The sequence below is a fragment of the Leucopleurus acutus genome, assembly GCF_964270905.1.
Source record: "Leucopleurus acutus genome assembly, chromosome: 10".
Lineage (NCBI taxonomy): Eukaryota > Metazoa > Chordata > Mammalia > Artiodactyla > Delphinidae > Leucopleurus > Leucopleurus acutus.
Window position 1 is genome coordinate 1,203,996 of NC_139153.1, and position 22,799 is coordinate 1,226,794.

At 69.9% G+C, this 22,799-nt stretch overlaps 1 protein-coding gene across 1 annotated transcript in view; it reads left to right on the forward strand.

Moving 5' to 3' along the window:
* The window catches only part of PLXNA1 (plexin A1), a gene marked incomplete at its 3' end in the record, with an annotated part of 35,863 nt that overhangs the window by 2,538 nt on the left and 10,526 nt on the right, over positions 1–22,799 (forward strand). The window contains exons 2-19 of the mRNA XM_082847754.1: positions 443–625; positions 9,698–9,838; positions 10,480–10,580; positions 10,744–10,867; positions 10,951–11,104; positions 11,353–11,452; positions 12,605–12,719; positions 15,372–15,572; positions 17,181–17,277; positions 17,346–17,539; positions 17,619–17,770; positions 17,881–18,001; positions 18,234–18,370; positions 19,604–19,771; positions 20,073–20,166; positions 20,331–20,570; positions 20,657–20,800; positions 20,997–21,231. Of these exons, the coding sequence (XP_082703880.1) occupies positions 443–625; positions 9,698–9,838; positions 10,480–10,580; positions 10,744–10,867; positions 10,951–11,104; positions 11,353–11,452; positions 12,605–12,719; positions 15,372–15,572; positions 17,181–17,277; positions 17,346–17,539; positions 17,619–17,770; positions 17,881–18,001; positions 18,234–18,370; positions 19,604–19,771; positions 20,073–20,166; positions 20,331–20,570; positions 20,657–20,800; positions 20,997–21,231 (2,701 nt within the window). The remainder of the gene's footprint in view (positions 1–442; positions 626–9,697; positions 9,839–10,479; positions 10,581–10,743; positions 10,868–10,950; positions 11,105–11,352; positions 11,453–12,604; positions 12,720–15,371; positions 15,573–17,180; positions 17,278–17,345; positions 17,540–17,618; positions 17,771–17,880; positions 18,002–18,233; positions 18,371–19,603; positions 19,772–20,072; positions 20,167–20,330; positions 20,571–20,656; positions 20,801–20,996; positions 21,232–22,799) is intronic.

Consider the following 22,799-nt stretch of genomic DNA (forward strand, 5'->3'; position numbering starts at 1 on the left):
GGTGTAACGCTGTGTCCTGTCTTGAATAAGCCGTCCTAGTGCCCCACCAGTCCCCGGCCACCGCCTGTGCGGCCTCACTGTGCAGCAGGCCTGGCCCCTCCCTGCCCACACCCAAGGCTGCCTCTTGCCTGCTCCCCGCTCAGCGGTGGACGCAGGGCCTGTGCCTGGTGTGTGTGAGAGGTGCCCACCCCCGGCGCCTGCTCCTGGGCCTCGAGCGGCTTCCAGGGCCTCAGTGTCCCCATCTGTCAAGTGGGTCCAGGAGTCCCTGCCCCCTGCCCCCCCCCGCCCAGGCCGCTGCCCCACGTGTGGCCTGTGCAGGCCTTGGAGAGCGGCCCCTGAGCCCCCGCCCCAGCCTGGGGAGGGGGGCCGGCCGGTGCTGGCTGCGCCGCCCCGCAGGCCCCAGGCTCCTGGCCTCACCCCCGACCCTCCCCCGCTCCCGCAGCCCCTCCAGATCGACGACGACTTCTGCGGGCAGGACTTCAACCAGCCGCTGGGCGGCACGGTCACCATCGAGGGGACGCCCCTGTTCGTGGACAAGGACGACGGCCTGACCGCTGTAGCCGCCTACGACTACCGGGGCCGCACTGTGGTGTTCGTGGGCACGCGCAGCGGCCGCATCCGCAAGGTCAGCCTGGGCCGGCGAGCGAGCTGCCCCGCTCTGTGCCGTGGACGGGGGCGGGGACCTCCAGGGGCTCACGGGTCCGGGCCTGAGCGCTCCCTGTGGGCTGCTTCCGCGTCCGGCCCGAGGCCCTGGCTGGGCGTCGGGGCCCGGTGACGCCAGAGCTGCCGGAGCTGCTGGCCTTGCTCCCCACGGGTGTGGGCGGCGGGGGCGGGGCAGGCCTGTGGGGCCCCCTCCCCTCCCGGATCCGGTGTCTGCTGAGGCAGCACTCTGCCCTGGAGGGAGGCCGCATCCTGCAGGGAGATGGCAGGGCCGAGGGCAGGGCAAGGGGGCGCCCCGCCCCCGCTGGAGCGCCAGTGTTGGGGTGCTCTGGGGTGGAGGTCAGCTCCTGGGCCCCTCGTGGGCCCCTGGGACGGGCCGGTCCCGTGCTTCCAGGTCTCTGTCCCCGCCGGCAGGTGCTGGGCTGAGCGGAGCTGGGGCTGAGCTGGGCAGGGGCGGGCTTCCTGGGGCAGCAGCCCCCCACGGCTCAGCTGCGACCTGGTGGGTGGTTAGGGGCCAGGCCAGGGGAGGGCCGCCCTGCTGTGGAGGAAGTTCCTGGGCCACAGCGGGGTGGGGGTGCCTGGGAGCCCCAAGGATCAGCGCAGGGGCGGGGCCTCGTGCATGAAATAACAGCCCTGCGGAGGCTGCTGCTGACACAGCTCCCCAGCCGGCGTGCGCCCGGGGGTGGGCCTGGGCCCGGGGCCAGCCAGAGCCTTGCCTGCTCCCAGAGCGTGCGGGGTGGGGTGTCTCCTGTCCCTGCCATGCTGGGTGCCCTGGGAATCACGTCCCACCGCCGGCTGGCTCTGTGGCCTCTGGGAAGGGCCCTGCCCCTAGCCTCAGCTTCCCCATCTGTGAAACAAGCCTGAAGCAAGGGCTTCGGGCAGTGGGGGCTGTGCTGACCGAGGGCCCCCCGGGCCGGGTGCTGTGGAGTTCTGCTCACAGGACTTGGGGGCCCCTGGGGTGGTGGCAGCCCAGCTCAGGCCCCTGCCACCCTCCGGGCCAGCCCCTGTGCCCCCCGTCCCGGCCCTGGTGTCGGATCCTGCCTGCGCCCTGGCTGAAGGGCACTCTCCCTTCCTAGGGGTGGGGCCTCACCCAGCTCACAGCTCGCTGCTGCCGCCGCAGGGCTGGGGGAGCAGAGGAGAGGGACCGTGGACCCCCGTGGGTGTGCGCCACTGCGGCAAGAGCCCCCATGGGGTTCGGCTGCAGGTGAAACATTTGGAGACCTTCCTGCGGGGCCCTAGAGCCTGTCACCTGGCCGCAGGCCGGACTCCAGGGGCTGGGAGGGGCCCTCTTGATGGCGGGTGGGCTGGCGGGCAGCTGGCCGGGCACCGTCTTGTCCCACGGTAGCCAGCCACCCTGTGAGGCTGGGGGAAGGCGTGAGTCCAGCGCAGCCTCCCTCTGCTGCCTGCCGGTCTCGCTCCCTGCCGCAGTCCCACCGAGGGGAAACTGAGGCCCCGAGAGTGGACCACGGGGGTGGCCTGGGCCCGCCTGTGAGAAGAGGCTGCTTCGGGAGTGAGGAAGCCACAGCTGCGGTCCCCTCGCCCCTCCGCACCTCCCCCGCACCTGCCTACCAGGGCATCGTCCTGGTGCGTCCACCAGGTGCGTCCAGCTGGGCACCACACACCGTGTGAGTGGACGGCGCCCTTTCCGGGTGTGTGGGGTCGGCCACGCCCAGGGGCGGCGCTGGCTTGAGGCTCTGCCCCCTGCACCCCTCCTCCCTGCGCGCCCCTGCCCCGTGGGCACCAGGTCTCGTGGGTGGCCCAGTCCTCTTCTCTCCGGGCCTCCCTGTCCCGCGCTGGGGCCTGGGGCGGTGTGAGGGCCGGGGGGGAGGGGTGTCCCCTCTCTGCCCGTAGGCCTGGGCTCCCTTCCCCTCGGCCCACCGGTTCCTGGACCTCCTGAGGTCCCCAGGCGAGGCCTCTGGCCTTGGCCCGCTTGAAGGACGCTGCTCCCTGCGGGCGCCCACGTCTCCCTGGCCGGGCCTGGCCTTCGGCAGCAGAATTCCCACCCCTGCCTCGTCCCTCTCGTGTCATCCTGACCCAGCCCGGGGGTGGGTGCGGCCGTGGTCCGGGGGCCGGAGCCGGGGCAGGGGGCGCTGCAGCCGGCACGGTGCCCCCTCCCTGCTGGCCCGCCTGGCTGCCTCCTCCGAGCCTGGGGCGGGCTGGGCCCTCGGCTCTGTCTCCGGGGTTGAAATCCAGGCCCTTCCTGCCGGGGCCTGGCCCCACCACGTGAGCCGCGAGCCCTGGCTCCCTGTCTCGTGTCCTTTGTCTGCCCCGAGCGGGAGCCTGGGCCTGAGGGCTCGCCTGCACCCAGGGACAGGCCCGCTGCGCTGACACACCCCATCCTCCCCACGTCCGGTCTTTCCCGGGCTTTAAAAAGCGACTGGGCAGCCCTAGGGACGTGGCTGGCTCTGGGCCATCTCCAAACGGTGTTGTGTAAAATTGCAGCTGATTAATTTAAGCGCTGCCCGCTTGAGCCGCTGAGGGCTGGCTGGGGTGCCCCGAGTCCGCTGCCCTTCCCCAGAGGCCCCGCCCGCCACCTGCCCCTCCGACCCCAACCGAGGCCGTCATCCTCCTGTGCTGACACCCCCAGACCTCCGCCCTGCCTGTCCCCTCCTGCGCCTCCCCTGCCTGGTGGCCTCCGGGTCCTTGGGTGCCCGCGGGGGAGTGGGGGGTTGGAGAACAGCCTGTGGACTCCTGCCGGGGCGCCTGCCCTGCGAGTCCACAGCTGGCGGCATGGGCCTGGTGAGAGTGGTTGTCCTGCCACTGCTGCAGGGCCGGACTGCGCTGGGGACGCAGCTGGCCCTGCCGCTTGGTGGCCGTACCAGGCAGGCACGTGGCCCCGTCCCCCCAGTTAGCCGGTTTTCCGAGAGAACCTGAAGATCTGTGTTGTGTGACGTCTCGATGGTTAAGTGTCGGCAGCTAATCTACGTCTTAAGACAGCATCGTGGGCCGGCCTGAGTGGCGGGGGTGCATCACGGGCCCACGGGGCACCGGGCCGCGGGGTGGGCCCCGGGGCCGCGCAGCTGGACTCCCAGGCTGGGCCCACCAGTGGGTTCACACTGCTTGCTGCCTGTGCGGTGATCCCGTAGGGAGGAGAGACCACGGGCTGCGGTCTCAGTGCTCTGTCCCCACAGCGGGCCTGGTCTGGCCTGGTCTCCGGCCCCTCGGCCATCAGTGCTCCGCGTGCCTGCCGAGTGCAGCGCTCTGGGCCTGGGTTGCCAGGAGGGAAACGTCCCTTACCCTCCAGAGATCTTGGTCTTAGAAGCTGCCTCCTGGCAGCCCTTCCCTTCACGCACCACCCCCACCCCCGCCCCGCCCCAGGATTCTGAAACTCAGAGGCCCTGGAAGCTGAGTGGCTGTGGGTAGGTCTCTGCGTCAGGGCGGCCTGTCCGCAGGGTCCCTGCTGCGCCCCCGTCCCGGGCCGACGTCCTGCTTGGTGCGTCTGTGGAGACCCCTGCTCCCCAGAGCCCAGGCCTGTGCGAGGGTGGGGGGTGGGGGAGGCCCCGTGGCGCTGGGGACGCTGACCTGTTGAGAGATGTTGGCAGGGCCTGGCTGGGCCGCCTCCCCGGCCTGCTGCCTGCACCCCCTTGGGGCTCGTCTCGGGAGTCTGGAGGACGCGTAGATTTCCAGCATCCGCTCTGAAGGTTACTCACCCTCAGGAAAGCGCCCGGCCCGGGAGGTGTCACAGGAGAGCACGGCGGGCGCCTACTCGGGCGCTGCCCTTCCCGTGGGTCCCCTCAAGGCCTGACCATCCGTCCCTGGGCCTGGCCGTGGCCCGAGTCCCCCGGGACGTCGTCTGTCTTCCTCTGCTCAGCACCCTGCGAGACTCACCTGTGCTGTGCAGTCAGTCCTGTGCCGTGGGGGCGTCCTGTGCTCCAGACACTCTTGACGACGTCGCCTTCTTCTGGGTGGACGTGACGTTGTTTCTGTCCGTGTTGCCGTTTCCAGCACCCGGCGGTGGGTGGGTCAGCGGTCAGCACGCAGCCCACCTCGTGGACAGTTTTTGGGTCCCTGCGGTGCTCCCTGCCCGAGGAGTCGTCGGTGGGGAGTGGAGGGGCTTCAGCCGCCTGCTTCCTGCGTGTCTCAGCTGCTGTGCCCGTGGGGCCCCGTGGGTGCACTGCCCCTGCCCACCCAGGGCGGGGGTCCCCGGAACCCGCGAGTGGCATCGCATGGTGCCCCGCGATGTTGCTGTGTCCTGGGGGACGTGATGTGGTCTCTGGCTCTCGAGGCTGGCTGGCTGCGGCAGGCTGAGCCAGCGGGCACAGGGACCTGTTGGTCACCCTGTGGGTCTGTCCGACCCACCTCAGCCCTCACCCCAGAGCCAGTGTTGCACCAGGGCACATGCAGTGACGGCCAGCGGGGTTGCCCACAGGGGTCTTGCCCCAGGTCCACCTCCCTGCAGGGTCTGGCTGGTCAGGCTTAGGCCCGGCGTCAGCACCGGGGCACCTTTGGAAAGAACGATGCCCTTGGGTGCAGGCCGGCAGTGGCCTTCCTGTGCCCGGTCCCCCGAGTGCCCAGGCTCAGGGCCAGCCTGGTGGGGGTGGCCTCACACGGCCCAAGGTTACCACCCACAAAGTGCAGGACCCCTGCCCCCTGGGCAGACAGGGATCTGCCCTCCAGGGCCCATCTGCAGTGGGGTGTGGGAGCCCCTGGCAGCCCAGGAGATGGGTACGGAGGCCAGAACAGGCCAAGGAGCTGCGCAGTGCGCGGGAAGGATGTTCTGGGTGTGGTGGACACGTCACTGGTGACCCTGCAGTGGTCATCAGAGGCTGCAGAGGTCAGGCCTGGGGACGGAGCTGGAGGGCAGTGGTGGTTTTGGGAAAGTGGAGGAGGTGTGTCAGCTGCTGGTGCAGGTGGGGTAGAGTGGATGGGGGGGTCTCGGGTTTGAGACAAGGACGTCTGGCCGGGTGGTCACTGCTGCCTGCTGCGGCACCCTGGCCGTGTCACTGCCGTGTGACGGAAGGCTGTACGATTGCTGCTGCCTCCTGGCCCAACTTTCTGCAGCCTCCAGAAGCAGGGGGACAGACTCCCCAGGACAGCCGTCACCTCCTCCCCCCTGGCAGGGCTCAGCTGTGGGGGCCCCCCTCCAAGCACCTCCCAATTGGGCTGGCCCTTCTGTGTTTAGGAGCCGTGAGTTTCTTAATTCTCACAGCTCTGTGAGTGGGGTGTCTGTGGGCAAATGAGGAAACTGAGGGTCAGGGAGGACCACTGCTTGCGTTGGTTGGTCCCTGCTCTCCCGTCTGCGTGTTGAGGGTTGAGAATAGGAAGGATGAGATTCCTGGGCCCCCACGCCCCAACCTTACCAGGTGTATCTGGCCCAATTACAACCATCAGGCCTCCTGCAAATCATGTTTTAATTACCTAATTACTGCCAAGAGGAAATTGCTAATTGCTTTTCCGGTATCAGATTCTTCCTGGCCTTTCTGAGGACGGACCCAGGAAGGGGCCTGGAACCTGCCCCCCGTCAGAGAAGGGGGGATGCTGTGGTGGCCTGTGAGGGGGTGGGGAGGGGTCTGGGAGCTGGACCCATCGGGCGGCCTCAGCCCCGTCCAGGAAGGAAGGGGTGGCAGGGGCTCCCGTCCCTTGTAGCCCCTCCCGGGACCACGCTGCCTCCTGGGGGCTGGGAGCAGGTTTGGCCGCTGCATCTACAGGAGGAGGGGGTGCCCGTGAAGTCCCAGCACCGCGGTGGCCTGCTGGCCGCTGCCCGTTCTCTGCCTGTCCCCCCACCCAAGGGCCTGTCCTACTCCTACCCTCATCCTCGTCCGGAGACCAGGAGTCTCGCTCAGCCAGGGCAGCCCCACTTTGCAGATAGACAGGGGTGGGCAGGACAGGGAACTTGCCCTTCCCGGTAGGGGCCGAGCTGGGCAGCCCCCTGCCTCCGGGGGCTAGGGCGCGTGCCGGCCTTGGCATGCAGCCTGGACGGCCCAGACATCCTCCCTGGTGCCCACACCCGCCCTCGGCCCAGAGAATGGACCCTTTGTTGGCTCTGGGCTGGACAGACAGCTGACCTGGCCGGGCCATCAGCTGCCTGCCCGCAGCCGTTGGCCAGGGCTTCGCAGTGGTGGGCATGGGTCAGCCAGCTGGCCCAGCCTAGGGCTGGGGCCTCCAGGGCCAGGGGCCCCTGTGCAGAACTTCCTGTCTGCTGGGCCCTGGGCCCCAGGGTCCTGCTGGCCTGGGGATGCTGAGGGGAACCCATTCCCTGGCCTGTCTGTGGGGTGCAGTGGGCCCGTGGTGGCGGTAGGTACCCAGCCCGTGGTCAGTGCCTTGCCTGACCCTGGCTCCCAGAGGCTGCTGGGGCCCAAACCCTTCGTGGGGGCACTGACAGCCCTTGTGCCTCAGCTCAGAATCCAGGGGACTCCCCCTTGTACAGAAAAATAGGGACGACCCCGGTGGAGAGGGGAGCAGGGTCCAAGGGTCTGGGTCAGAGCCGGGCTGGGTGGGTTTCTGGGCCGGCAGGCGTGCCAGGGCGGCTGGGCGGCTCCGCTCAAGCCAGGGGGACCGAGCTGGGTTTGGGGAGGGAGAGCTCTCAGCTGGTAGTGGAGAGTTCCGGTGGTCGTGGGGGGAAGGTTTGCAGAGCACAGAGGTGACAGCTGGAGGTCAGGGAGGACACCAGGGAATGAGGAGTCTCCTGCCCAGGGTGGGCCGCCCCAGGTGGGTGGCCCTCGAGTGACCGCTGTGGGCAGGGGTGTGGCGTCAGCACGTGCGCTGCCAGTGGTGTGTGTCCCGCTGTCCTGCCAGCTGCTGGGCCCCGTACCCGCCCTGCGCGCCCCTTCTCCCCGGAGTGCCCTCCTGCTGGCCTGCCGCACCCCTCCTCCCACTTTTGGAGCAGACTCCGCGTCCCCAGCTGCAGCGGGCGGTCTGGAGCCCGGGGTTTCTCTGGCAGGTCCTTGTGGGCCTTCGTTTACCTCGGTGCTGCCTGGGCCCTGCAGCCCGAAAACCAGGCTCCGTGGCAGGTGTGTCCCGAGGACTGGCCGAAAGCCGGTCTGTCATGTGTGTGTGCGGGGCTCCTGCGGAGCCTGGACGGGGCTGCGCGGCGCACAGAATGGGGCATGTCCACCCACTGGCCAGTGGGCCGGGCCTCCCCCGCCCCTTGTTCTGTGCCCTCCGGAAATGGGAGCCTTGCGAGTGTAAGGGCTGGGGCCGCCCAGTGGAGGGCAGGTGGGTGGTAGAGGGGTGCGTAGCGGATGGACAGCTGGACGAGCACACTCCTGCCGCAGCTGTTGGGCGCCACCTGTCGAGTCGCGGCACTTGGCGGGCCTGGGGGCGGGGGCACTCTAGAGACGGGCTGGCCGCCCTCCCACCTTGCCCGGGACTGTGCCTTCCCCTGGGTGCCCCCTTCCCTGAACTGTCCCCCTTGTCCCCTACGGGGTGGTGGGGGCACCGCTGATGCGGCGGCCACGCCCCAGCCTGCACCCTCGGCCCTGAGCGGGTGGGAGAGGCCGGGCCCCGGGGGTGTCAGGTCTGGGCTCCAGGGGGGCTGCAGCGGGTGGAGGCGCCTGCAGGGAAGAGGCGCAAAGGACCCTGGTTGGGGCCATTTGTGTTGAGATGAGTCTGGAGCTCTGGGTCCCCACTGGTGCCCTGCCCTGCCCTCTGGCCGTCCAGTGCCCATTCCCTGGCTGTGGTCCAGCCTGGCCTTGCTGCGCCTCTGTGGCCGGCCCTTGGGTTTTGGGGGTTGCCTCGGGGCCTGGCCCCCCGGGCACCCTCTGCTGGGTCATTTAGTCCCCGCAGTGGCTCTGGTGTTGGGGGAGGCTCCCGTCGCCCGGGGTGCGTGGGGGACCCTGAGGCAGAGGCCCCGCAGCCGGGACGCGCCTGAACTAGGGCTTGGGCCCAGGTGGTGTGGGTGCAGAGGCCAGCCTCCCGGCCTCCCGGCCTCTGTGGCCAGGGCCCAGTCAGCTCCCTGTGAGAGCAGGGCAGCAGGCTCTGGGGTTGGGGGGGTGCAGGCTGGGTGCGTGGCGGATGGACAGCTGGACGGGCACACTCCTCCAGGCCCTACCCGGGGGGCTGAGGCTGGGCTGCTGCACGCCCCCTGCCCCCCTCCTCCCTCCTGGCCCAGTCCTGGCTTCCTCCCCTGCCGGCAGGCGCTGGACTCGGCTCTTCCGGGTCTGGTTTGACTTAAGCCTGCCTGCCCGGCGGGGCGGCAGCTGAGCGGAAGTGGGGGGGTGGCCGCGGGCGCTCAGGAATGCGGCCCTCCCCTCCCCCTCCCCCTGGCCTCCCCGGCCGGCCGCCCTCTCCCAGCCGCCATGGAGCTGGCCCGAGCCGGGGGTGTTCGCCTGGCCGGTCAGGCCTGCCCTGCCCTGTCCAGTCAGCGTGAGGCGCCAGGGAGGGGCGCTGGGCCGAGGTGGAGGTGGGCTGGCGGCCCTGGGAGCCTGCCTGCGGGCTGAGCCGGCCGCCCCACGAGTCCTGTCTCTGGAAAGCCCCCCGGCTCTCGCTGCTAATTAAATACTTTTGTTTGGTAAGAGCAGCTAAAGATACTTGCAGCGTGGCGCGCAGCGGGCGAGAGCTGGCTGAGTGAGCCCCCGCGTGTCTGGGACGTAGACCGTGTATTTCCTCATGCCTGCGCCGTCCGCCCCCCTCCCGCCTTCGTGCTGGCGGTGCCCGCTCTCTCGGCCCCGGCCCCCCCGCCTCCCACTTGGGAGGATCCCGGTCTCTCTCCTCAGTTGCACTGGACGTCCCTGCGGGCCCGCCGCCCCTCGTGCCCCCTCCCCTCTGCACAAACAGCCCCCCCTCGGCGATGGGGATGCCCAGCCTGGCCCCAGGGAAGGCCGCCCCGGGCTCCTGCCGCCTCTGCCCTGGACGTGGCTGTGCGGCTCGGGACGGGTGGTGGCTGGAGGGCTGTGGTTTTCTCCAGCCCCCAGAGACCCCCACGCCCGGCAAAGGGGCTGGGCCGCACCAGCTCCTGGGCGTGGTGGGGAGGCCTCGGCCTCATTCTTCAAGGGCTTGGGGGGGGTTGCTTGGGGCGCTCCCAACCCCACACCTGGGCTGGGGGTGGGCAGCGGCTGGAAGGCACTGAGGCAGCACCACGTGGCTCTCACTGCCGCAGATGCTGGTGGACCTGGCGAACCCCGGCGTCTGGCCGGCCCTGGCCTACGAGAGCGTGGTGGCCCAAGAGGGCAGCCCCATCCTGCGTGACCTGGTCCTCAGCCCCGACCGCCAGTACCTGTACGCCATGACGGAGAAGCAGGTGGGTGCCCCGGAGAGCGGGCGGGGCCGTCACTGTGCAGCCAGCCTCCAGGCTTGCCCCTCGTCCCTGGACGACTGCACACCCGCGGGAGCAGATGCCCAGCGAGAGCGTTTTCAGGGGAGTGGTGTTGGGGGGTTTGGGGTGTCCGTTGGGGCCCCCCGTTCCCGGTCTCTGACCTGGCCGGCTCGTCAAGGTCGCGTGCCGTGTTTCTGGTCCAGCCTGCTTGGAGCCAGCCTCTGCCCTTCTGCTCCACCTGGTGACCCTCGCCGGCTCCCTTCCCCTTTGCCCCCTCCCGCCATCGGGTTATTACTCGGTCGCTCTGTGTCTCGGGCCAAGCCGGCGAGGTTGGGGTAAGCGGTGCCCTGCCGGCCTCCGGGCTCAGGACTGGGGCTGGAGAGCCCACGGCTCCCCTGGGAAGCTCGGAGTGCAGCAGAGCGAGAGGGACTGGCCAGAGCTGTCGCCCGCACCGACTCGCTCCCTGGAGACTGGCCCGGTCTGCTTGGCCTGGCTCGGCCGGGTCAGGGTCACCCAGGACTGGCCCTTGGAGAGACAAAGCGTGAGGAAGGCCCGAGACGGGGCTGCCTGGTGTGGGGGACAGGGACAGGCCCGAGGGGACCTGATGCTGAGGCCCCTCCTGCCAGGTGACGCGGGTGCCCGTGGAGAGCTGTGTGCAGTACACGTCGTGTGAGCTGTGTCTGGGGTCACGGGACCCCCACTGCGGCTGGTGTGTCCTGCACAGCACGTGAGTCCGTGCAGGCCGTGGGGGTGGCAGGGGGCCTGGGGGCCCGGCTCCCGTGGCCCGCTGAGTGGCAGGAGCCCAGCTTCCCGGGTCTGGATGGGGTGCAGGGTGGGCCAGGGGCTCCGCTGGCCTCTCGCCTGAGCCCGCCCCACGCCTCCGCCCACAGCTGCTCCCGCCGGGACGCCTGCGAGCGGGCGGCTGAGCCCCAGCGCTTCGCCGCGGACCTGCTGCAGTGTGTACAGCTGACAGTGCAGCCCCGCAACGTGTCCGTGACCACGTTTCACGTTCCGGTGAGCGCGGCTGCTGGGGCCGGGGTGGGGCAGCGCGGGGGCGCAGGGGGATTGGCCAGTCACCCTTTTCCCCTGCCACCCAGCTCGTGCTGCAGGCCTGGAATGTGCCCGACCTCTCAGCCGGCGTCAACTGCTCCTTTGAGGACTTCACCGAGTCTGAGGGCGTCCTGGAGGATGGCCGGATTCACTGCCACTCCCCCTCCGCGCAGGAGGTGGCGCCCATCACACGGGGCCAGGGTGAGGCCGAGTGGGCCGGCCTGGGCAGCGCGGGGGGCCTCCTGTCGGGGGTAGACGGTCACTGGGACAGTGGGCGGGCGTCCCGTGGTGACCGCGGAGGGCGTCAGGGGAAGGCGGGGCGGGGGTGGGGGCGGGGGCGGTGCCCTTGGCCGTTGGGAGGGTCCTCGGCGAGGCCTTTTTTTCTGCGCGGGCCTCCTGGGTTCGGCTGCCCCGGGGCCCTGGTGACGGAACCTGTGCCACTGTTACAGGAGACCAGCGGGTGGTCAAGCTCTACCTGAAGTCCAAGGAGACGGGCAAGAAGTTCGCGTCTGTGGACTTCGTTTTCTACAACTGCAGCGTCCACCAGTCGTGAGTGTCTCTGGCCTCCTGCACAGAGTCCCGCGGGGCAGCACTTGGTCGGGTCACAGGAGCCAGGACGGGGCCTCGAGGGGGAGGCCTGAGGCCGGGTGGCGGGAGCGGCAGCTGGGGTGCGACATGTGCTGATTCCCCTCGAGTGGGGAGTGGGCCGCGGGCACCAGAGCAAGGCAGGGAGCTGGGGGCGCTGCTGCGTCGTGCAGGCAGGGCACGGCCAGCCGGGACTCGGGCATTGGATACCTGCTGCTCTGGGGCAGGAGGGGTCCGGGTCCCCTCTGGGTCGGGCAGCCCCTGGGGCACGGACAGCTGGGTGTGGGCGCTCTCCCTGGGCCTCTGGTCTTCTGCGAGCGCGCCAGCCTCAGAGGAAGAGCAGGAATTGCTGAGGGCCCCCTGCGTGTCCCGCAGCGGCCAGAGCCCTGGGCCGGGAGGGGGTCAGCCTCGAGCCGAGGCGCTTAATTTTTCAATCGTGTTTTCGTTTGTCAACCGACTTGCAGGCTGACGCACTCCTGGCTGTTCGTGGGGCGCCCACCGTGGGCCTGGGTGTTTTTGGCACTGGGGTCCAGCCTCCCCGTGCTGGGCGGGCTGGAATCTTTGGGGCAGGGGCTGTGCTCCGAGGCTTGGAGGGGTCGAAGGTCTCTGTAGAGGCAGGGCGGTGGGTTATGTGGAGCTACAGGGACGGTGAGGTGAGGTGAGGTGCGGGCTGTGCGGCCCGTCCAGGCCCTGGAGACACGTTGGAACGAATCAGGCCCTTGCCAGGCGAGCCTGCTTTCTGGTCGGGGAGGTGACGTCTACCACGGCCGTCCAGCCTGCAGCGGCCACTCAACACCTACGTTTAAATGTTAGCGAATTAGAACAAGGTGGACTTTAAAACGTGCTCCTCGGCTGCACTAACGCGTTTCCAGCGCTGATGGTCACGCGTGGCCTGGCACCGGCTTTACACGTGTGCTTCTCTGAGAGGTTCTGCTGGCTGGCGCCGGGGTGGACTGTCAGGCAATGGAGGGAGGAGGGAGGGGAGCCCCGGCAGGCAGAAGCAGACCAGCTCTGAGCAGTGAGGAGCGGCCTGTGCAAAGGCCCTGGGGCGGCTCCCTGATCAGCAGCAAGGTGGGGGCCCGGGCTGCGGCCTCACCACGCGCCCTCTGCCTGCAGCTGCCTGTCCTGCGTCAGCGGCTCCTTCCCCTGCCACTGGTGCAAGTACCGCCACGTGTGCACACACAACGCCGCCGATTGTGCCTTCCTGGAGGGCCGCGTCAACGTGTCTGAGGTAAGGCGTCCCGTGGGCTGGGTTTGGAGGTGTGGAGGAGTTGGGTGCCGCCTGGGGTGGTGGGGATGCTGGCCGGAAGGTATAGGGGGATGCCCTCTGGGGCTGTATCGGCCTGGGGACCTCACACCCAGGGCACGTCCGGGGACGATGGGGGCAGGGACCGTCCTCCCAGTGCGCCGGGAGCTAGCTGGGAGCGTGTCTGGCTGGGTCCACGTGGACGGAGCTGGCTGGGCGAGGTGCAGGCGGCTGGTCTTTCCCGGAGTCGCTTGCAGGGCTGCGTGGTCGTCAGTAGCCATCAGGTAGCCGTTGCTTCGGAGCCGAGCGAGCAGTGGGGCTGAGCACCAGGCCTGAGCCAGGCCTGCCCGGCAGGGGGTGGAGGCAGGGGGTGGAGGCAGGGCTCCCCGTGTCCAGCCTTCGGGTGCGGAGCCAGGCCTTGATGCCAGGCCTTGCCTCACCGGTAGATAGCGCGTCTGTTGGCTGGATGGGGTAGGAGGGTGTGAGTCCCAGCAGCCATGGGGCGCTTGGGGGCTGCATCTGGGCTGGACTTGCCCGTCACAGAACCTGCCCTGGCCGCCCCGCCCCCTTCCCTCGGGCCTTGGTTCTTCCACTCCCTGGTGACGACGTACGGGACAGATACGGGACAAGACGGCAATGGCGGGGGCGGGCCAGGAGCAGGCGGGGACATGGGGCGGGCAGGTGGGCTTCCCAGGTGTGCGGCCTGCTTGAGGAGCTGGCCCGGGGGTCCTGGGGGTGGGGCAGGGGGCGGGGGCAGCAGAATGGACGTGTGAGCTGGGGGCCCGGTCTTCCCTGGCCGCCTCTGAGCTCTGTGCCCATTCGAGCCGTTCCAGCGGAGCAGGCCGCCCGGCGGGACCCTCGGGGAGGGCTGGCGTGGGCGTCCCGGGGAGCGGCAGGGGGTAGACCCTGCTCAGGAGCCCGCCTGCGCCAGGCGGGGCCGGGGAGCTGGTCGGGGTCAAGGGGGGCTGTCTGGGGATGGGCTTCACAGACGGTCCCTCCTCAGCCAGTCCCAGGTCGCGTGGGGACGCCCCTAAGGAGCGTGGCGTTTCCACAGTCCCCCCATCCCTGGTTCAGGTTTGGTCCCCGGGGCGACCCCTCCCCAGCTCGTGCTCAGGCCGCAGGGTCCCAGTCCCAGCGTTTCTCTGCTTCCCGCCCGGGATGGGACGGGGTCCCTGTGCTCCCGCGTCTGCCCGGTCGGCTTTGGCTGGGGTGGCCACCAGAGCACGGTGGGGACGGGGTGGCCCAGCAGGGGTCCCGCGTGGAGCACCCCCAGAGCAGAGCAGCCCCGGGGGGTGGCCTGCACCCAGACCCGGCCTCCCCAGGATCAGGAGTGAGGGGGTCGCGTGCTCCCCCTGGCAGCCTTGTCACCAGGAGGCTCTGGGCCTGAGGCCGGTGCCCCTGCGAGCGGAATGGAGGTCAGTCTTCCAGACACTTCCTTGCTTTGTGTGAAAGAAGGGGTTCTAGGTTAGGAGAACCTAACTTGAATTATGAAAACAGAGTCGCGGTGCCTTGTTCGCTCATAGGCCCCGAATTCTTGGACGGCAGAGCCTCTGCGTCCACGCTGCTTATCAGCTCCCGGCTGCCTCTGGCTCAGCCTGGTCTCAGGCCGCTCAAGGAGGCTGGGGCCAGGCCCGGGCTGACGCCCGTCCATGGCTGGGATCATGAGGTGCCGAGGCCCAGCCACGGGGAGGCTATGGCCCGACAGGGGCGTGGAGCCTGCACCCCAAGACCCACAGGGGGACAGACAGCGGTGCTGGCCTCCCGGCAGCAGAGCTGGTGTCAGTGGAGAGGGAAGTGCGAGGTTGGGGGACAGTGGGAGCGGGGCCTGGTGGCCAGGACGAGCTGGGGCTGCTGAGGGATGTGGAGGGGCAGCAGGGGCGTCCCTGGGCTGGGGGCTGGCACGGGTGCCCTTTCAGGTGGCCACCGTGCACACCGGCAACTCCCACAGGGCTGCAGCCTGAGCTCCAAACGCAGCCCACGTGCCGGTCAGTGCCCCGTGTGCAGGTGGCCGTCAGGGCAGCCGCAGACCCGGTGGTCAGTAGTCAGCCTGCCAGTCCTGCCCTGCTAGCTCTGCTCCCCCAGTGCCCCCAGGGGCCCCCAGAACCTCTGCAGAGCCGGCCCGTGGTGCCTCGGGAGCTGCCGTGGGGCATGGGGATCGCAGTCCGTTTTCAGCGTCTCTATTTAAAGCACCTTCCGCAGGGTTCCCGCGGGCCGGCTCCTCCACGGTCGCTGCAGCCCTGCTGCAGGGAAGCCGGGCCGTTGCGTTAGTTAGTGTTGCTGAAGCGCTGGTCCCGGGGGCCGGGCTGCTTCTGTGCTCGCTCCGGCTATTTTCACCTACTCCCCGGGCCCCCAGCTGAGAGCTTGCTTCTGCTTCTGCCTCAGGGGCCTCTCGGCTGCTTCCAGATGGGGCCCCTCTGGTGGGGTCCTAGGACCCTGGGGCAGGGCACTCGGGCCCCGGGGCGGGCCTGCCCAGCTCACAGTGTGCAGCCCGGAACCCGGGCCCGGCTGGCCGTCATCGACGTCCTCAGTGTGCCGGCGTGTAAAATGGGCGCAGGGCTCTTGTCTTGGAGGAGCTCGGGCTCCGCGCAGCCCGCCCGCCAGCCTCCACCCCGGCTCAGCTGAAGCCTTGTCCCCCAGGACTGCCCGCAGATCCTGCCCTCCACCCAGATCTACGTGCCGGTGGGTGTGGTGAAGCCCATCACCCTGGCCGCCCGGAACCTGCCGCAGCCGCAGTCGGGCCAGCGGGGCTATGAGTGCCTGTTCCACCTCCCGGGGGGCCCGGCCCGCGTCGCCGCCCTGCGCTTCAACAGCTCCAGCCTGCAGTGCCAGAACTCCTCGGTGGGTCGTGTTCCTGCTTTAGCAGAAGGGCTGCGCGTGGTCGGGTCTGCCACGCCCTGTTCAGGGGGCACCTCTGGCCCCCGGGCCGTGCCAGCCCCTCAGCCGGGCCGGGTGAGCAGGCTGCAGGGGCCACGTCCAGAGCCACGCCCGCGTTTGGAGGGAGCGTGTCTCAGACGTGGCTCTGCGTGCCGTCTTGGGGACCTGGGTGAGGGGGCTGGGGGTGAGGGCGCGGGGGAGTGACCCTGGGGGCCGAGGTCAGGGTGACGGCGCCGGCTCCTTTAAGGCGTACTGTGTCCGGACACAGAAGCCGTGCACGGTGGCCGGTGCATTCCCCCGACCCAGACGTGCCAAGAGGCAGTCACCGTCGGAGCCTCAAATCTGATTCCTCCCACGAATTAGGGATGGTGGTCTTTGCAGGGCCAGAACCTCCTGGTGGGCGAGGGGAGAGGGCCCGGTTGGTGGTCCTGAGGCCGGCTTGTGTCTCGCTCCCCCGGCTCGCCCCGTGACTGCCAGCAGGCCTCAGTCTGCCTATCTGTCCAGGAGAGCAGTGGGTTTCCCGGGGCTAGCCAAGGCCCTGAGTAGGGAGTGGGTACCTCTGGGCCACCTGCAAGGCCCCCAGAACCCTGGGGAGGGGCATAAGGTTAGAGGTCAGGCTCCATTCCAGAGGCAGTGGACCCTTGGCCCACCAGCTCTGTGCTGGCGGGGGGGCTGGGGTCCAGCGGTCGCCACAGTCTCCCAGCGCAGGTCGGCCCCTTGGCCGGGCCCGAGGCTCCCCGAGCCTGCCGGCCTGTCCAGTCCTGCCTCCTCTCCGCTGCACCCTCCGCCTGCGCCTCACTCTGGCTCCCCTGGCCTGACTGCCTGCACCCTCTCCTTCCTTTCTGCGCGTCCCCGAGGCCAGCTGTCTCGGTTTCTCCCCCATCCCCGAGCCTCTGTCACCTCTGTCCCTGTGCCCCCGCCCCCCCCCCCCAGGCCCACATTTATCTTTCTTGCAGCCCTTGTGTAAAGGGAAAAGGGAGCGTCAGAGAGTTTGATAGGATCCAATTACATTCCTGCAGATAAGATGATGATGAATTGCCCTGGGGTGGAGCGCAAGTCTTCAACTGCAGAAAGTGGGACACAGCTGGGCGTCCGGGCCTGGGCTCTCCGGGGAGGGCTGAGACCCTGAGCCCAGCCCAGCCTGGGGTCGGGGGTGCCAGGGCACAGGGGACACACGTCTCACACCTCAGGGCAGTCCCGGAGGAGGGCTCGTTGAGCCCGTTTGGAGACGAAGCCGAGGTTCACAGAGCAACCCTGACGTGTGTCCAAGGGGTACGGGGAGTCCTGGCTTCCTGGCGGGGGCTCACCCTGGAGGCTGTGCCCCTATAGCCGCTGGAGGGTGAGGGCCGTGGCCGTCCTTGTGCAGAGGGGGACCTGGCTGGGGCCCCCTCCGCGGGCCCGCAGGCGGGCAGCGCTGTGGGGAGCCTGCCTCCAGACTGGCCCCCAGACCCCGCCCTGCTGAGCCCGGGCCCCCAGCGGCCAGTCCCGCAGCTGGCCGCAAGGGACACACAGGCCCTGGGCAGCGGCCCGGGCTCGGCCCGTGTGGCCTGACCACTCCTCCTGCCGCCACAGTACTCCTACGAGGGCAACGACGTCAGTGACCTGCCCGTGAACCTGTCCGTGGTGTGGAATGGCCATTTCGTCATCGACAACCCGCAGAACATCCAGGGTAAGCTGGGTGGGGCGGCTGGGGGGCGGGGCCGAGGGTGGCCGCTGACGCCCAGCCCCTCCCTGCAGCCCACCTGTACAAGTGCCCGGCCCTGCGGGAGAGCTGCGGTCTCTGCCTCAAGGCCGACCCTCGCTTCGAGTGCGGCTGGTGTGTGGCCGAGCGCCGCTGTTCCCTGCGCCCCCACTGCCCCGCGGACTCGCCCGCCGCCTGGATGCACGCCCGCCACGGCAGCAGCCGCTGCGCCGACCCCAAGATCCTCAAGGTGGGCAGGCTACCGGGCCTGGGGGGCGTCGGGGGGCGCTCCGAGCGCCCGGCCCGCATCCCAGCCTCTGCCTCCACAGCTGTCCCCTGAGACGGGCCCGCGGCAGGGAGGCACGCGGCTCACCATCACGGGCGAGAACCTGGGGTTGCGCTTTGAGGACGTGCGGCTGGGCGTGCGCGTGGGCAAGGTGCTGTGCAGCCCCGTGGAGAGCGAGTACATCAGCGCCGAGCAGTGAGTGCGGCCGGCGGAGCGGCGGGGGTGGGGGGGGGCGGGGCTGGCCGGGGGGGGCGGGGCTGGCGGTGGCCTGGCGCCCACGGCTGCTGAGGCCCCTGTGCCCGCAGGATCGTCTGCGAGATCGGGGACGCCAGCGCGCTGCGGGCCCACGATGCCTTGGTGGAGGTGTGCGTGCGGGACTGCTCCCCCCACTACCGCGCCCTGTCGCCCAAGCGCTTCACCTTTGTGGTAAGCCCGCCCGCCTGGCCCTGAGGGCTCGCTTGTGGGGCTGGCCCGGGCCACGGGCAGCCTCGAGTGATGGGCCCCGCCCCCTCCCCCCCCCGCCCCCAGGCCTGATGCCGGCCCCGTGCGCCGTAGCCGCGCCCATGGGCGGTGTCTCACACCCAGTGAGCGCGGGCCTGGGCCTGGCTGGAGATGCCGGCGCTTCCCTGGGGCTGCAGCAGGTCCCTTCTCCCCCTAGACGCCGACCTTCTACCGTGTGAGCCCTGCGCGCGGGCCCCTTTCGGGGGGCACCTGGATCGGCATCGAGGGTAGCCACCTGAACGCAGGCAGCGATGTGGCTGTGTCTGTCGGCGGCCGGCCCTGCTCATTCTCCTGGTACGGGGTGTGGACGGACGGGCAGTGGGGACCCCAGGCACAGGCTGCCTTCCCCTTGTGGTCGTGGGTTCAGATGGCTGGTGCCCCCTCCCATTGCCTGGGAAGCTGGAGGGCTGTGGAGAGCTGGGCTGGGGTGATCGCTATGGAAACCTAGAGGCGGAGAAGGTTACCATGGAGACAGGCAGGCTACCCCGGAGCGGGGAGGGCAGGGTGGTGGGTGGGGCCTGGGTCTGAGGGGCGGGCACAGCCGCTCTGTCCTGGGTTTTGGGGGAGTCCTGTGGACCGTGAGAAGGGCGTTTAGAAAAATTCTTAAGAGGGAAAGAGGAAAACTTGACAAAAGCTCGGAGCCCTGAAGTGGATAATTTTAGATTAGGGATGATAATGGAGCGGGCCTTTAAATATTTTCCTGCGGTAATTACCTGTTATCAGACTAATTATTGGTGTTTGCAGCCTGCTGTGCGCGGGCCTGGCGGCTGTGGTGAAGGCACTGAGGGGATGGGGCAGGTGCCGGCGCTGACTGGCCGCTGCCCTGGGGGGGACCTAGCGCCCGCAGCCCCGCCAGCTCGTTTCATCCACTCACGGCCCAGGCCCACGATTAGCCTGTTTTCAGATCAGGGATGATGGGGGCGGGGGGTGCGTGTGTCGTGTGCGTCCCTCCGCGGAGCGGCAGTTGGCGCTGAGCGTGGTACTCCAGCCCTCCCAGGACATTGAAGCCGTGGGCCCCGCCCGTGGAGGAGCCCCGCCCGTGGAGGGGCCCTGCGGCTGCCCGGGTGACTGATGGGGCCGCTGCGGGGCTGCTGTGAGGCCCGCGAGCCCTTTCCCGCCCGGCAGGCCTGCTCTCGGCACCCGTGGGCCAGGCTCTCGCAAGCTGGGGCGCGGGCAGGCTTGCCGGTTGACGCTGCCAAGGAGGCGGAGCTGGGGGTGGGGCCACCTGGACAGCAAGCTGGTGAGGCAGGACCCGCCCCTCAGCCACGCTGAGCCTAGGACAGCCTCCCGCCCACGCAGGGCAGCATGGGGGAGAGGGCCAGGCTGCGGCCCAGGTAGGCACAGACAGCACCCGGCCCCTCGCAGGGGCTGACGGGAAGGGGCCCCGCCTGGAGACAGGCCCGCCGTGGCCTGTGCCATAGGTAGGCAGATGCAGCGGGCGGGCTGGTGACTCGCGCTCAGCCTGTTGGTGGTGGAGCCTGGACGCTCGGTGGCATCGGAGGTGAGCTCCAGCACCTGCGTCCTCAGGAGGAATTCCCGGGAGATCCGATGCCTGACGCCCCCCGGGCAGAGCCCCGGCAGTGCCCCCATCGTCATCAACATCAACCGCGCTCAGCTCACCAACCCCGAGGTCAAATACAACTACACCGAGGACCCCACCATCCTGAGGATCGACCCCGAGTGGAGCATCAACAGGTGGGAGCCCGCCTGGGCCCCCGTCCTGCCCGCCCTGAGCCCCCCCGAACCCCGTCCCGCCCACCCTGAGCCCCACGCCCCTGTCCTGAGCCACCAAAGACCAGCACCAGGTGTGGGGCTCCTGCACCAGGCCCTCCGCTCCCCCGCTGTGGCCCTGCCGCCAAACGTGGTGCTGAGAGACTAACCCGCTCGCTGTCTTGCCGCGAGCCGGGTGGTGTGTCTGGTCCCTCCCGTTTGTGCCGGGCCGGGGCAGAGGGCCCCGGAACTTCCACCCCTGACTTCCAGCTCCCTCACCTTTTAGCGGAGGGACCCTGCTAACGGTCACGGGCACCAACCTGGCCACCGTCCGGGAACCCCGCATCCGGGCCAAGTACGGAGGCGTCGAGAGGGAGAACGTGAGTCCCCCTGGGCCCGGCCCCCGCAGCTCCTGCCATCCCAGCTGCACTTGGAGGCCCTGGGAGGGGTGGGGACCGTGCGCGGGTGTGGCCGCAGCCCCGCGGTGCCACAGCCTGGATTTGCACGGGTCAGCCAGCCCAGTGTCCCTGTCTTGCATCCCCAGAGCTGCCAGGTGTATAACGACACCACCATGGTGTGCCGGGCCCCGTCGGTGGACAACCCTGCCCGCAGCCCGCCCGAGCTGGGCGAGCGGCCAGACGAGCTGGGCTTCGTCATGGACGACGTCCGGGCCTTGCTGGTGCTCAACACCTCGACCTTCCTCTACTACCCGGACCCTGTGCTGGAGCCGCTCAGCCCCACCGGCCTCCTGGAGCTGAAGCCCAGCTCGCCCCTCATCCTCAAGGTGGGCTGCTCGGCGGGGCGGGGCTTGTGCGGGGGGCCGGCGCGGGGGGCCGGCGAAGCCCCCGCTCACCCCACGCTGCCCCGCAGGGCCGCAACCTCCTGCCACCAGCGCCCGGCAACTCTCGGCTCAACTACACGGTGCTCATCGGCTCCACTCCCTGCGCCCTCACCGTGTCGGAGACGCAGCTGCTCTGCGAGTCGCCCAACCTCACCGGGCAGCACAAGGTCACGGTGCGTCCACGCGTCCTGGCAGCTCCAGCCTCCTGGGCCCCACGTAGGGCGGCCCCGCTCTGAGCAAGCCCCAGACTTGCCTCCCACCCAGAGGGAGCCCCTCCCTGGTGCCCCTAGCGTCTGCCCTGGGTGCCCGCGCCCCCACCTCGCCGACCGTGCGGGGCTGGGGCGCCCCCTGAGTGGCCTGCGCCCCCAGGTCCGGGCCGGCGGCTTCGAGTTCTCGCCGGGGGTGCTGCAGGTGTACTCGGACAGCCTGCTGACACTGCCCGCCATCGTGGGCATCGGCGGGGGCGGGGGCCTCCTGCTGCTCGTCATCGTGGCCGTGCTGATCGCCTACAAGCGCAAGTCGCGGGACGCCGACCGCACCCTCAAGCGCCTGCAGCTGCAGATGGACAACCTGGAGTCCCGCGTGGCCCTCGAGTGCAAGGAAGGTGGGTGGGGGCCGCGGGGAGGGGTGCGGGGTGGGGGGCGCCGGGGGGGCGGAGCTCGCTGTGCCGGGCTGGGGCCCGACTGGGCGCGATCACGGGGCGTTGCTTGAAACGCAGCCTCTGTCCAGAGAGCCCCCTTTGCGTCCCAGCCTGTCCGTGGGACCCCAGATGGGCACACGGCGTTTCTGTGCCTCAGTCTCCTCTGTAGGACGGACGTACCACCAGGTGCGGGGACGCCTCCGGCGGCCGGTGGGGGGCACTGAGGGAGGGGCCCGTCTTCAGGCTCCCTGTGCGCACCTAGACCCGGGCCCGGGCTGCCTCTGCCCTCGGGGTGCTTGGTCGGGCGTGTGTCTGTCTCACCCTGGGGTGCACGTGACGCAAACCAGCTCAGGCCACTTCGGCGGGGAGGCTTCACCGGGGTCTGGGGCCCAGCCAGGCCCTCACTCCGCTCCCAGGACCCCCTTCCTCTGCGGCTCCCCCTCCCCGTGGTGCTAGGACGGCCACGGGGACAGGCTCGGCATCCCCACACCTGGTCACATGCCCCCTTCCCCAAAGCCTGCTCCCCCGGGAGCTCCCGACTGAGAGGTGGACCCCAAGGGCAGGTGGGGGCGGCCCAGGGAGTGAGAAGGGCAGGGGCCGCAGGCAGCGTCGGAAATCTGAACGGTGGGCCGGCAGGTCGGCGGGAAGGGCCAGGACGGTGGCCTCCAGCTGGAACAGAGCTGTTCCCGGGGACCGCTGTGTCCGGGAGACCCGTAGGCCCAGGGCTGGTCCCCGTGGAGCAGGTGCTGCCGTACCCGCCGGTGCTGAGTACTGGGGTCGCGGCTGCTGGGAGGCCAGCGGGTGGGCACTGAGTGGTGGGCACCCAGGCCGGGGCCGCAGGGGCCCTGGGGGTTCAGCTCCTGTGTGCCTGTGTGGGCTCCAGGCAGCAGCCCGCGCCCGTGCTGGTCTCTGTTGAGCCCGGCTGGCCTCTCTGGCTGGCGTGAGATGGGCCTCAGGGCTGGGTGTCCCCAGCCAGCTGGAGGCGGGGGGCTCTAGTTGAGCCCCAGCTCACTTGTGCCTCTGGGAGCCCCGTCAGGGTCCAGCGCTGTCACGAGGGGTGAAGAGGGCGGTGCGGGTGGTGCCTGGCGGTCTCTCACGTGTCAGGAGCCGGGGTAGGGGAGGCCTTGAGTGTCCTGCAGGGTCCGTGAGTGAACGCTGGCAGCCCTGGGGCAGACGACAGGCATCGTCCCGCCCGGGGATGAGGGCAGGGGGCTGGGCAGGGTCGGAAGCCTCGCCTGGGGGACCTCATGCCTAACAGGCCTCGTTCTGGGTGGTCCCTAATTCCACTGGCCTGGGGTGCCCGGTCTGCCCGGGACCCTGGCCCGTCTTAAGACAAAGGCCCGTGTCCCAGCGCCCCCTCAGTCCCTGGCAGACTGCCGCCCTGAGGGGCTCCGGCACGTGTTGGAGGCTTGGGTGGGAGGCGGCGGCCTGGGCCTTCCTGGGACAAGGACAACCGTCTGCCTGTCCTGTCTGGACTGACCTGTGATGCCCGTGTCTGGCAGCGTGTGTGCGGGCCCCCAGGGCCAGCCAGG